Here is a 14,358-nt window from a genome sequence, read left to right on the forward strand (position 1 = left end):
CAAATCCACAGATGGCATCTATATTTTCATTGTCTTTGGAATTCTGTTCATGTGAGACAATCTTGCCTTACAACAAATTACAACACAGGGAGGCAAGGAAAGAAGGAAAGTCTGGAAGCCCAAAAAGTATCCTCCATCCTAATAACTAAAAACATGGAAAAGATACACCCAGTTTTTTTACCCCTAATGAATGATATCTTCTAAAATTACATCTTTTCTAATTTTTCAAAAGCAGGAAGGTGAAGAGGAGCCCTGTATTGTATAAAACGGTGGAACACTGATCATACATCACTTCCCTGAACATTTCAAGTCCGATCTTCATCACCAAAGAGTTTCCCAGACGAGGGATCTAAATGATCTCCAATCGATGAAACTGAACATGGTTGCCGGAAACCAGAACTCAAGCTTGATTCTAGTATCTGGTGTGTGAGTATAATCTCTGGTTTTGCACCTGCAGAACCCATGCTCAAGGGGTGTTGTTTAGCTGACCTCTTGCCTTTCGGGCTCATAGCTGGTGAACTGACATGGCAGCCAGAATCCGGTGTCAATGGTTCATGGTGGGATGAGAAAGACTCATCATAGGAGAGACTCTTTGCTGGTGCACATTCCTTGGAAGCCTTGTCTTGGAGGGGAGACTCGGAAGTTGAAGCAGGAGTTGATGGGTCAGTCTTGTTGTCGGATTGTGGACAGCTGTGGCCAGAGGGTAGGGTAGGAAGCACAGAACCAGGCGCTTCCCCAAGAAAACCACCTAGCCGTTCTTGTTCTTCCATTATCTTCTTCAGGTACTTGCCTTGGGCTTCTATTCGTAACTGTAGCTGCCTCTGGACCTGTCATGAATTGATTCAAGAAAGATCAAGAGTTAACACTGCCAACCCAAGTCCTAATTAGACATGTACATGCCATATGACACTTGAACACCACCTAAACATAAAGAAATATATTGCCATATCTTTGAATTTTTCAAAAGGGTAGCCAATCTACCATATACCTCCTACCCAAGGATGAATGTTACGGAGGACGAACATGGCTTCATATTCCCCCCCACCCCCAATATAATCCCTCTGGTTCAAAAAACCTCTCTCTCTCTTTTATTGTTTATATAAACCAAAAGGGGAGGATCATTCTTTCTTCAAGCTGTGTTACCTTGCTTCACCACATTGGAAATGGTTTATTTAACAGAGATGACCACAACAATCAACTCCAGCCAGCAGTACCCATAAAATTCACCACTTTTTCTATCACCAGTCGAGACAGGCTGTTGGCTCAGATGATAATGGCAATGCAGTCCATTGATTTTCAACATAAGAGATAGTATGTCATAGAATGGTAAGTCCACCTTCCCACACAAGCACCACTTGCATTTATGTGGACTCAGATGGTCCTTAAGGTCCAAAAAGCACTTATCATTCGAACTTACTGTAAATAATAGAGTTCTTTAATGAAACCTATGGAGAGTTCATTTAGATTGTAATAGAAAATTTGGGGAGGGGGAACATATATATATATATATCATTTAGAATGTACGCGAACATTGACAAAAATATACCTTTAGATAGTAAGAGAACATTTACAAAACTATCACTCTTTGGAAGACATGGGATTGACCCTAAATTTGTCAAACATCCAACAGTAAAGGCAAAAGAAGGAAGAGTCAGCTATTTTACAGGCCAATTTTATAATCAACCTAACTGATACATCCTAACACCCAACCAAGTGTACCCCACAGCTCTTTCAATGCCAGAGGTCAGCAATAGGAGACTCAATTGTATATGTGGATGATTTACTACAGATAACAAAGAACCAGGAAGGTTTTCTCATCTCCTAGAGAATTATTCCTTGGCATCCTCAATGAATATCTAATCTGTGAACACAATGGCTAACCAATCTTGGGACAGAATACTATCTTGGGCCTTGTTCTGGGCATATTTCCTTCAATCTTGGGACAGATACATATCTCACACATAATAAATTTGGATTCAAGAATAAATTGGAATGAGAAAAATTCGGTTGAAAACGATTTTCCAGTCTATAAAAGGATCAATTTTAGTTCCCCACCCCCCCCCCTCCCAAAAAAAAAGTGTGCAAAAAAGTCAGGAACGAATTAATTGGGGGTATTACACGTTAACATTTCAAAAGTACAGGCCCAAAATAATGGGTCCTTTCTCTAATTTTCCCTTGGGTTTCTACCATTTTGTAAATAGTCCATTCTAAAGAGACCAAATTATTCATTCATGCAATTCAGACTAACAAGAACCCATGGTTTTAAAAACTGAACCAGCCATCAATCAATTTAGATGTCCAGTTGTGGTTCTTCCCCGTTTAACCATTGGTCTTGGCCCAAAAAGGGGGTCTGAGTGTCTGACCAGGTCACAGGAACAATTTTTGGTGGGTGGTTTTGGTCTAGCCAGGTTCAGCAGATTGATCGACTCCAGTTTTTAAAAATATACTTAGTATGGTAGTAAGGAACCACCAAATGCCTCCTCACTATTTTATACCTCATTATCATTAGAAAGATTTAAGTTGATAAAACACATTCAGAGGATTTGAAGTAAACTGCAAAGACCTTATTTTCCCTGTGTTTGGGGTACATAACAGGCATGGTAGGAAGTGCATAAGGTATCAGGCTTTGCTGATTTTCCAAATAATTCTCTCAAATTTAGCGTTCCAACTATTCGACAACATTTTAAAAAACATGGGGAGAAAAGGGAGAAATGGGAAACAGTACTACTTATGACCTCCTATCACTTCATATCGTCAACATACAGATGGTACTTCAATGCCAAAAACTTTTGGGTTTTTTGATAGGTGATGATATCTTCATTTCTTTTTCTTTTTCTTTTTCTTTTTCTTTTTGGGGGGGGGGTTGAATGGGGAGATTTGGCGCAGGAATTGAATTTTTGAGCCATTCTAAAGATATTCAAGGTATCAGGTTGAGGGTGAATTGCTTGAGGAAAATGATAATTGGGTGGATAATGTTGATATTGGACGGGTAGAAGTGAGGCCTTCTGGCTCAGGCGGTAAGGTGATGTCCCTATTGGAGAAAACCATACATTATATGGAAATCCTAAATGAAAAGAAATGAAAGGAGCTTAGCAGTTTGGAACTTGGAAGAAGTATTTTTTTGTAGGAAGTAAATATCATTAGTGGCACAAATGCACAGCCAATAGCATCCCATTGGAACGGGTGTTGAATTTTAGAGCAATCCTAACTTCTAAGAATGTTCAAGGTGGTGCCTGGTTTGAGAGTGAATTGGTTGAAGATTACAAAAATTTTAGTAGTATACCAGTCTATCTATGTCCATCTTTCTTACCTCAGCTTCAGTAACGGACAAAGTAATCTGGAAGTTTCTCCAGGATGGTGTGGAGAGTGGAGAAAAAAGGGGTATTTTTAAAGTTTTGAACCTGTTAAATCGAACTTCATGTGTAAGCGAAGAATAAGAGAAGGATAGGTGGTTTGGGGTGCATTCATATGAAAAAGGCCCCTTCCCCAAAAAAAAAAAAGAGGTTGTGAAGAAACAGTAACAAGGCCACATTTCCTTGTAAAGATATATGCAAGTATAGAACTGTACCAGATCAGAACACTAGATAACCAGAGCCGAGAGGGTGGAGAAGAGGAGAGATGAAGAAGAGGGACGAAGAAGAGGGACAGGGACTGTTTAGAGCCTAATGATCGAACTTAAAGTCCCTCGCTCCCTACCTTTATTTATATCTCAGATTACAATACAAAGGACTCCTAATCATATAAGGATCCACAAACATAGACACAATAGGAAAACAGAAACTGAACTAATCCTAGTTATAACCACAATAAGAAAGGAGCCATATAGGGTAATCTCGATTAGGACATTGGAATATCCTAATCGAGATTCCCCTCAGCCCTATATGCTTGATATACTTCAACAGTAACTTTTAATGGGGCTGGGGATTCTAATAAGGTGCCTGGGACTCATGAGGTAGGCATTTGGAAGAATAAAATTATGTTCCATGAGGAGTGTGTGCCAATGACTGCTGAGAGGTAATCATTCTCAGATCTGAGATTGGGAGAATAAATGGACTGGGGATCAGAAGTTACGCATGATGACCTCTAGATAGAAAGGGGTTATGATGGACTAGATGATTGTGCGCTCACAATGATTCTATTGTTGGGAGAACTGTGTATGGAAAGTAAAATAAATCTCTTGGACTGAATTAAACAATACGCCAACCTAGAAGCCACTAAATATTTATGTTGTTTTGTTGGTGGAAGATTCAATAAGATGGAGAACAGTGCTAAAAGGGTAGAATTCAGTCAGATCATATTTTTAAGGGAAAATTACACTGCCACCCCCTGAGGTTTGCACTAAATACAGAGCGACCCCCTGTTTTTCTAAATTATACAGCCGCACCCCCTGAGTTCCCACTCCGTTAGTTAGATGTTACGGTGTTAGTTAAGTTTGCCATCAAATGACTAATATACCCCTTTCAGGGTGTGAGCTTACCATTTTGCCCATAGGGCATCCCTAACTTCACACCCCACCCTTCCCCTGTTACTCGAATCAGAAAGAGGTTTGTTGCAGGGATCATGTCACTGCCAATATCCTATAGTCTGTGTCAGATTGATGACTCCGGTGGAGCGACAACATATTTGAACCCTCAAGAGATGGTGACCCATTAACCATTTGGCGGAGAACTTTCTCCGTTGGAGAAGATGGTCTTGGAACTCTCATCAATTCAACTCCGATCAGCCCAGGAGTTTGGGGAGAACTTTCTCTGTTGGAGCTGAAGTGGCTGTGAGAACCAACTATGAATCATATCCGGTTTTGATAGTTCTGTTCAGTACTCTTGGTCTGAAACCCTTTTTTTTTGCTTGGGAAGATGCCTGCACCTCGGGTTTTTGGAACTTACTGATCCTAACACTTTGAACTAAATCATCTCATTCCTCATTTAATCATAAAGAACACTGAATTGGTTCTTTCTTTTTTTTTTTTCCATTTACGGTGCTCAAAATCATAAGAGAACGGGGTTTAAAGTACAATGATTCCGGCATCATACTCCCAGAACTAAATTCTCAACAGAATCCGAAGAACCATCCTTTTGACTCTGACATTTCATCTTTATTTCAACTATGCCATCAAAGAACAAAAAGAATACTCGCCCAGAGTTTAAACAAAGGAATCTTTCAGGTTCTGTTCTAACAGAAGAGTGATTAACAGAGGGTTTGTCGGAACTCCTTCAGCAGAACTATGTCTGGTCCAATATCTTGATCGAAGGTAGGGCTTTCATACGCCATTGGAACCCTGGAGTTTCTTTCCCCAAGCCCTCCTCTGTTGCGAGCAAGTAAACCAGTTCCAGGTCTAGTTTCACCTGTACCGCCAGAAGCAACTTCAGGTGTGTTAATCTGATGCATCGAATACTGTTTCACCAGATTGTTACTTGGGTTTCATAGGACTGAAGTATAGTGACATTCTCCCAAAATCTGGGCCCCATCAGAGTGCTGTGGAGGAAGATCCAACTCCCATCATGTTTGGGTTTTCCGCCTCTGATTTATTGTAGAGGTTGAATTAAGAGTATGACGGTGATGAACCAGAAATCAGTTCTGGATAGTTTAATGGCGTAACCACCAAGAAGAACAACGGTTGCCCAGATGAATCCCATAGCTCCTAAAGCAGTGGCCAATTTCTCAAGAAGTGCAAGTTGAAGAGCGAATAGAGTTATCTACTTCTCTGGTGCATTGACATTTGGTTTTGACGGAGAACCAGGGTCTACATTACTGCTGTCTGAGGGTTCAAATATGTTGTCGCTTCCACCGGTTCAGTACTCTTGGTCTGAAACCCTTTTTTTTTGCTTGGGAAGATGCCTGCACCTCGGGTTTTTGGAACTTACTGATCCTAACACTTTGAACTAAATCATCTCATTCCTCATTTAATCATAAAGAACACTGAATTGGTTCTTTCTTTCTTTTTTTTCCATTTACGGTGCTCAAAATCATAAGAGAACGGGGTTTAAAGTACAATGATTCCGGCATCATACTCCCAGAACTAAATTCTCAACAGAATCAAGAACCATCCTTTTGACTCTGACATTTCATCTTTATTTCAAATATGCCATCAAAGAACAAAAAGAATACTCGCCCAGAGTTTAAACAAAGGAATCTTTCAGGTTCTGTTCTAACAGAAGAGTGATTAACAGAGGGTTTGTCGGAACTCCTTCAGCAGAACTATGTCTGGTCCAATATCTTGATCGAAGGTAGGGCTTTCATACGCCATTGGAACCCTGGAGTTTCTTTCCCAAGCCCTCCTCTGTTGCGAGCAAGTAAACCAGTTCCAGGTCTAGTTTCACCTGTACCGCCAGAAGCAACTTCAGGTGTGTTAATCTGATGCATCGAGTACTGTTTCACCAGATTGTTACTTGGGTTTCATAGGACTGAAGTATAGTGACATTCTCCCAAAATCTGGGCCCCATCAGAGTGCTGTGGAGGAAGATCCAACTCCCATCATGTTTGGGTTTTCCGCCTCTGATTTATTGTAGAGGTTGAATTAAGAGTATGACGGTGATGAACCAGAAATCAGTTCTGGATAGTTTAATGGCGTAACCACCAAGAAGAACAACGGTTGCCCAGATGAATCCCATAGCTCCTAAAGCAGTGGCCAATTTCTCAAGAAGTGCAAGTTGAAGAGCGAATAGAGTTATCTACTTCTCTGGTGCATTGACATTTGGTTTTGACGGAGAACCAGGGTCTACATTACTGCTGTCTGAGGGTTCAAATATGTTGTCGCTTCCACCGGTTCAGTACTCTTGGTCTGAAACCCTTTTTTTTTGCTTGGGAAGATGCCTGCACCTCGGGTTTTTGGAACTTACTGATCCTAACACTTTGAACTAAATCATCTCATTCCTCATTTAATCATAAAGAACACTGAATTGGTTCTTTCTTTTTTTTTTTTCCATTTACGGTGCTCAAAATCATAAGAGAACGGGGTTTAAAGTACAATGATTCCGGCATCATACTCCCAGAACTAAATTCTCAACAGAATCCGAAGAACCATCCTTTTGACTCTGACATTTCATCTTTATTTCAAATATGCCATCAAAGAACAAAAAGAATACTCGCCCAGAGTTTAAACAAAGGAATCTTTCAGGTTCTGTTCTAACAGAAGAGTGATTAACAGAGGGTTTGTCGGAACTCCTTCAGCAGAACTATGTCTGGTCCAATATCTTGATCGAAGGTAGGGCTTTCATACGCCATTGGAACCCTGGAGTTTCTTTCCCCAAGCCCTCCTCTGTTGCGAGCAAGTAAACCAGTTCCAGGTCTAGTTTCACCTGTACCGCCAGAAGCAACTTCAGGTGTGTTAATCTGATGCATCGAGTACTGTTTCACCAGATTGTTACTTGGGTTTCATAGGACTGAAGTATAGTGACATTCTCCCAAAATCTGGGCCCCATCAGAGTGCTGTGGAGGAAGATCCAACTCCCATCATGTTTGGGTTTTCCGCCTCTGATTTATTGTAGAGGTTGAATTAAGAGTATGACGGTGATGAACCAGAAATCAGTTCTGGATGGTTTAATGGCGTAACCACCAAGAAGAACAACGGTTGCCCAGATGAATCCCATAGCTCCTAAAGCAGTGGCCAATTTCTCAAGAAGTGCAAGTTGAAGAGCAAATAGAGTTATCTACTTCTCTGGTGCATTGACATTTGGTTTTGACGGAGAACCAGAGTTTACATTACTGCTGTCTGAGGGTTCAAATATGTTGTCGCTTCCACCGGAGTCATCAATCTGACACAGATTATAGGATATTGGCAGTGAAACGGTCCCCGCAACCTGCAACGATTCTCTTCCTTCAAACCCTAAACCCTCTTTCTGATTCGAGTAGGGCGGTGTGAAGTTAGGGATTCCCTATGGGCAAAATGGTAAGCTCACACCCTGAAATGGGTATATTAGTCATTTGAGGGCAAACTTAACCAACACCGTAACACCTAACTAACGGAGTGGGAACTCAGGGGGTACAGCTGTATAATTTAGAAACATAGGGGGTCGCTCTGTATTTAGTACAAACCTCAGGGGGTGGCAGCGTAATTTTCCCTATTTTTAACTTTGTATGTGATTACATATCAGAGATCAGCATATGGCATGTACATAGAAGACAAGGCCACACTTAGTGGCTGTGTCTGCATGGATTTTGATCCTTCAAGAAGCTCCTTACTCTCAAGCATTTTAACAAGGCTGCAGAAATTATACATCACAAGTCAATCATGTGAGCTGGTAGTGGCTGAGGTCTTGTTTAATTATTTCAGCTTGTTTGGTTTGGGTTGGCAACCCCCCCCCCTCTTTTCTTCTGCTCTTAATTATATTTTGTATAGTGGCTACATACTTGTATATGCAGCCCACCCCCACCCCCCCCACCCCAAAGAAATAATGAGAGTCTACAGTTGTCTCCAATAAAAAAGAGAAAAACCCGAATTATTTCCAGAGAAACCAAAACTAAAAGAAATTCTAAATATTATTCTCTCTTTCATTTTATTGCATTTTCAGGCCAACCAATTTAGCCTCATGGTCCCATCATTTGCCATACACAAGCTTATGTATTGGGAATTATGAAGCTTTTGTAAAAATCTCAAATAGACGGGGAATCACTATATTTTTTTTAAAAAAATCTTAGCAAGCAGCACACATTTACCTCTCCTCTTACTCCTTAGTCCTTACCAAGTCAGTTTAAAAAATAAGTGACTAATTTCCACTTTTAAAGAAATCATGGAACTTGGACAAAAACATGGTCCTCCAAGAAGTGACAAATTGGTACCCAAAAAGGGGGGGTGTTTGGAAGCGACAAACTGACAGCCCATAACAACAACTAACTATTAAATGTATACTACCTCAATTGTTTTGAATATGTTGCTTTTCAGGCAGCTGTATACTGATCTATGCTTTTCTGTATGAATACTTATATAAAATAAAATATCACACTAGTCAAAGTGCATAACAAAATTTTCAGTCACTTTGTCTGATACTTAGAATCCAGCTTAAGGAAGAATTTTTGTGTCAAGTTACAAATTTGTAACCTAAGAGCATTTTAGCCTTTTTGGCTGACTATGTTATACTCCACTTAAGCATATTTCTGCCCTCAAACTTCAGGAATTTGTACGGGTTCACCAAGTAAGAATTACAGAATACAAATCATAACAATATATCTATTTTGAAAAGGTGCTTCTACAAATTATAAGTTGAAAGACTTGCCTCTAATTGCTCATGCAGCCGCTTTTGCACTTCCATCTGTAGCTTGAGTGCTTCTGTTATTTGTATACCACTACAGACACAAAGATTCCACATTATAAGATCAAGTAGCCCACAAATATATGTTTCACAATAAACAATGGACTGAGTTTTCCTTCAGCCACGGTGAATGGGAGTCCAGTCACCAAGGTGGGTTCAGATCATAGTTGTCAAGGCGACGCCTTAGCGTCCAGGCGGATATTTTGGGGTTTAGGCAGTTGTCGCCTTAGTGGTATTGAACACCTTGACCCTTATTTATGAGGCGGTTGTCGACTTAGTGGTATTGAACGTCGTGGCCCTTATTTATGCCAAATATCATTTAAGTAAATGATTTTCATTTACTTAAGATATTATTCATAAAAAAGCAAATATACCCTATTTGAATCCAATAAAAATAGTTAAAAAATCAAATTCCAAAAGGATAAAAAGTCAACCCCCCAGTTCAAGAACAATAACTGGATTTTCAGCGGTAGGTGAAATTTTCAACTTTCTAATGCTTTGGGATTTTTTTCAAATCTAAAAATTCCATAAATCTTAATATGGTAAAACATTGATAAAAAACAAAAAGAACGGTAAAATATTCATTTGTTTTGATATCTAAAAAAATATTTTGATTCAAAGAGGTTTTGCTAGCATTCACACACACCAAATAAGATATGACCGAAACATAACCCGTTCAATATAAATTAGATTTAAGCAATCTTAGATTTGTTGGAAAGCTGGTTTTGTACTCTACCTAATACAAAAAGTCTCATGTAAAATAAAATCATTTAACCAGTCAAACTTTTTAGAGAAAATAAAAATCATTTCTCTAAATCAAGCGTTGTTTAATTACTTATAGATAAGGTAAGATTTCCTAAGAATAGTATAAACCAAATGTAAGACTAGGTATACCATGACAATGACCAATTCCAGGAACAGTATAAACCAACTGTATGTTTTGATTGTTTCAAACTTCCAATAGCTTGCTTCTTCAGTTTTGCTGTCTTCTAGTTCTATATTGATTTTGATGTGACATAATGTTGATTTTTAATGACTTGGTGCGACTTAATGTTGATGTTTGATGACTTCATGTGGCTTATGTTGATTTTTAATGACTTGATGGGACTTAATGTTGATTTTTCATAACTTGATGTCGCTTAATGTTGATTCTTGATGACTTTGTGTGGCTTAATGTTGATGACTTGATGTGGCTTAATATTGATTTTTTATGATATAAAGTATATATTGTTACATACTAAATAATTGATGCAAGAGAATCTTGGACCGACCCAGCCCAACGGTGCACTACCTTGGACCAACCCAAACTCATTTGAACCGGGTCCAATTTGAATTTTTGATCTAGTAGGATTTTAGGAATTTATCTTATTTGGGGAAATAATGTGTTTTAGTTTATTTTATTCTCTTTATTTTAGAAGTTAGTTACGTAGGATATTTGGTTTCCAATTGTTTTAGTTTCGCTCTTTGGATAAGTTTTAGTTAAAGGGTGAGTTTAATTTTTTTTTAGGAGTCTTTTATTTTTTCTTTATATATGATGTAATCCCCCATCATTGAGATTAAGAAAGAATGAATTGAAGTTTGAGTTTGTGTCGGTGTGCACTCTCCTCCTCCCCCCCCCCCCTTTCTTCTTCTTCTTCTCCACGGTTTCTTCTTTTTCCCTTGCAACTCTGATTTCTTCCAAGATTCTTTTTTCTCCTTTCCGGCCCCCCATTATCTGGTATCAGAAATCAGAGTTGCAGGGGAAAAAGAAGAAACCGTGGAGAAGAAGAAAGGGGGGGGGGAGGAGGAGGAGAGTGCACACGCACACAAACTTCAATTCATTCTTTCCTAATCTCAATGATGGGGGATTACATCATATATAAAGAAAAGATAAGACTCCTAAAATAAAATAAAACTCACCCTCTAACTAAAACTTATCCAAAGAGGGAAACAAAAACAATTGGAAACCAAATATCCTACGTAACTAACTTCTAAAATAAAGAGAGAATAAAATAAACTAAAACACATTATTTCCCCAAATAAGATAAATTCCTAAAATCCTACTATATCCAAAAATTCAAATTGGACTCGGTTCAATTGAGTTTGGGTCGGTCCAAGGTAGTGCACCAGTTGGGCCGGGTCGGTCCAAGATTCTCCAGCATCAATAATGTTAGAAAAGAGGTTGGGCGGGCGCCTTGTCGCCTAAGCGCTTAGGCACCCCTCCACCACCTTGGGCCGCCTTGCCACCTTGACAACTATGGCTCAGATGCGTGTGGGGGGTATCGGGGAAGGCATTTTGGGGAACATACTAAAACCTAATAGGGGCTTGTGAACCCTAGGATGGTAGCTGAATGTTCACCAGGTGGTAGAGGAAAACTTTGTCCATAAACAATCTACCTAGTTTTTTCCCTTTCTTTTTTCGGCAACAGCTTAAGTTTTATGACCATCCAAAAGAAGATGCAAGAGATTGGATGATTAATACCATCCACTCTAGTTGTTGTATAGATATCCTAAATGGAGCCACCAGTTACATACATGCCTTTTTCATGGATAGGAATGGTCCGGGTCAATTGGCCCTTTATCAGTTGCACAAATGCCAGACCCGATCATGATCAGGTTAAAGTATACAAAACCAAAATTCAAGATGGGGGATAGTTGATCATTAGTTAGGTTGTTAGCTTCAGTCCCTTGATTCAAGTGAGAAAAATGCCAAACCAGAACCTGAACATATTGTTAATCAGGTGAGGTATGCCAAAGGGGTTTGCAAGTATAGGCTGGGGGTAAGGGATAATTCACACCCTGGCCATTTTCATAGCTACAATGTGGATGTATAAATCCATCATGATTTATTTGCCAGCAAAAATTCAGATCGTACAAAACAAAAAGGATTTTATTACTCACGAAGAACCGTCCAAGCCAGTAGACAAGTCCCCTGATTCTTTCTTGTCAACTTTCTTACCTGCATTTGCACAATGTCATAAAATTTATATCCCGAAATTATCTATTGTACCTTGTTTTCAAACTACTACTGCAAATGATAGAAAAACTAATGTCACTTCTCCAAACAAGTAAAAAAAGAATATTGCCATAAGTCTCTGCAATGCAAGACAGATGTACACACCATCAGATGAAGACTCTGGGACATAGTTTGCAAGCCGATATTTCTGAATGCACCACAGTAACCGATTAACAAAAACGCCAGAAAAGAAAAAAGAGTACAGGGAAGAAAAGGATGTAAGGAAGGTTCTTGTTACCATAAATACTTGCCTGCAAGTGGCTTTTAACATGGTAAATAGTCAAACCTTGTACACCCATGACTCTGAGCACACCTTTAGGAGTAGCCCCTGTAACAGTGGACAAGAAACACAAATGTCATGCCGACCTAATATATAGGTTTTCAAGAATAGAAACTCAGAGGACTGCTCAACTGAATATTTGCACTTTCTTGTACTGAATCAAGTTTTCACTGTTCTTGGTCAAGTTTCACAAACATGTCATCAAGGGTTTCTGCAAATCCCAATTCTGAGTTCTCAAATAACAATGCAACACCACTCAACCTAACACCCTAATATGGACTGAACAAAGTGTATGCGGCAAGCCCAGTCATCCAACAGAGTTTTCTGGAATTATTTTTATTTTTATTTTTATTTTATTTTATTTTTTTTTTGGGGGGGGGGGGGATTCTAGAAAGACCAAGTTATCTCCTTTATGAACACCCAAGTACTGATTGAATCAGGTGTAAATGGACAATTTCTTCAGCACCGAACTGAGTAGTAGAAAATTCTTGTTTTCTGTCGGAATAGTGCAACACCAGAAATGACCCAAAACCTTTCACCCCCTTCCCCCCTCTTTCCCCTTGTTATGCAAGATCAAAATATCAAAAACTTTTTGCGACACAACGGAATAAAGTGATAAAATTCGGCAACAGAATTCGAAATACAAAGGGACTCCTGGAAAATTATCTAGAAATAGTCTCTATCTACAACTGGGGTTCTAGCATCTATTACAAACTTTCTGTTGTTCGGCAGTTGAACTATACTTTGCTCAAATTCATAGTTTCATCCCACAAATATCATGTAATATGGAATGCATGTTCTACAATCATCAAGTACGTAATAAACTCTGAACAAAAATTCATAGAACTCACTATCTGGGCCACCAAGTTGCGCCACAGCATCCACAAAACGTTCATGCAGCTCATGTGTCCAACGTAACCGTTGCCTGGAGGCCAGACTAGAGTTATTGCCGCTGAGATTGTTGCCTCCACTTCTAGGAGCCATTGAAGTGGCACTGCCGTCTTGGTGCTGGCCTTGAACTAATGAGTTGCTGCAAACTAAATTTGAACTAGGTAGAGTCTTTGGCTGATACATTTGTCATTTACCTATGAACAGGAGACAGAAATTCATCTAGTTCAGCAAGAAAAAGTATAATGAAGATTTTAGAATCTGCATGCATGAGAGAGAGAGACAGCGAACATTAAAAACTAAACTTCAGCGAAAAAGAGAAACAGCAAGAGATCGTGTGCTCATTAAGAAAGAAAAAGCATAGCATCCTCTTATGTCAATGAAAAAGGTAATCTAGACTCTAAGCTCTAGAAAAATCATAGCATTCTCCTAAGAACCATACTTAACCCTGACATTCTGCAAATAAATTTATCTAAAACAACCCAAAGAGAAGCTTGTCCAAACTTGGGTGTTAGAGATCCTATGAGGTTAAAGTCCTTCCTTCTCTTTCGGGCTGTTCTGCATCACTAAAGGCTGTCTTAGAAGCCTCACAACCAGGACTGTTTCCAGTCACACACAATCCATTGATGGTATCTCTTGTTTCTAAGGATTCCTTGGATTAGGGCCCACATTTCTCTTCAAAGTTATGCCTGCCTAACTTTACTAAATTATAATTTGTTGAACATGTTGATTCAAGATAATTCAAACTTTCTAGCAAGTATCCTGAGTTTTCTGATTCTAAGAGCTTTATTTTCAAACCTGTTTATTTTCGTATAAATCCATCGAGTTCAGAACTTTTGGCATTTAAAACAGAGTTCTGTACATCATTCCTGCCAGACCATGCAAATGTATTGGAATATAATGAGTAGAATCCAAATTGTAGTTCTATCATTTACCTTGCATACTTTGAG

General features: G+C 39.1%; 1 protein-coding gene and 1 long non-coding RNA gene across 3 annotated transcripts in view; one reads left to right on the top strand and one right to left on the bottom strand.

The window, feature by feature from the left end:
• Positions 1-14,358, bottom strand: part of LOC122639857 (myb family transcription factor PHL7-like) — a 15,723-nt gene continuing 1,365 nt past the window's right edge. Inside the window, exons 2-7 of one of the 2 annotated variants that reach the window (XM_043832862.1) lie at positions 13,372-13,605; positions 12,492-12,568; positions 12,346-12,388; positions 12,126-12,183; positions 9,210-9,279; positions 1-827 (exon numbers count right to left, since the gene is read on the bottom strand). In XM_043832862.1, the coding sequence (XP_043688797.1) occupies positions 306-827; positions 9,210-9,279; positions 12,126-12,183; positions 12,346-12,388; positions 12,492-12,568; positions 13,372-13,594 (993 nt within the window). In that variant the 5' untranslated portion in view covers positions 13,595-13,605 and the 3' untranslated portion in view covers positions 1-305. The remainder of the gene's footprint in view (positions 828-9,209; positions 9,280-12,125; positions 12,184-12,345; positions 12,389-12,491; positions 12,569-13,371; positions 13,606-14,358) is intronic. The other variant, XM_043832863.1, reaches the window with a different exon arrangement.
• Positions 10,011-14,358, top strand: part of LOC122639861 — an 11,906-nt gene continuing 7,558 nt past the window's right edge. Inside the window, exon 1 of the long non-coding RNA XR_006329585.1 lies at positions 10,011-10,022. This is a non-coding gene — a long non-coding RNA (uncharacterized LOC122639861). The remainder of the gene's footprint in view (positions 10,023-14,358) is intronic.

The sequence above is a fragment of the Telopea speciosissima genome, chromosome 9 (genome assembly GCF_018873765.1).
Source record: "Telopea speciosissima isolate NSW1024214 ecotype Mountain lineage chromosome 9, Tspe_v1, whole genome shotgun sequence".
In the NCBI taxonomy this organism is placed as follows: Eukaryota; Viridiplantae; Streptophyta; class Magnoliopsida; order Proteales; family Proteaceae; genus Telopea; species Telopea speciosissima.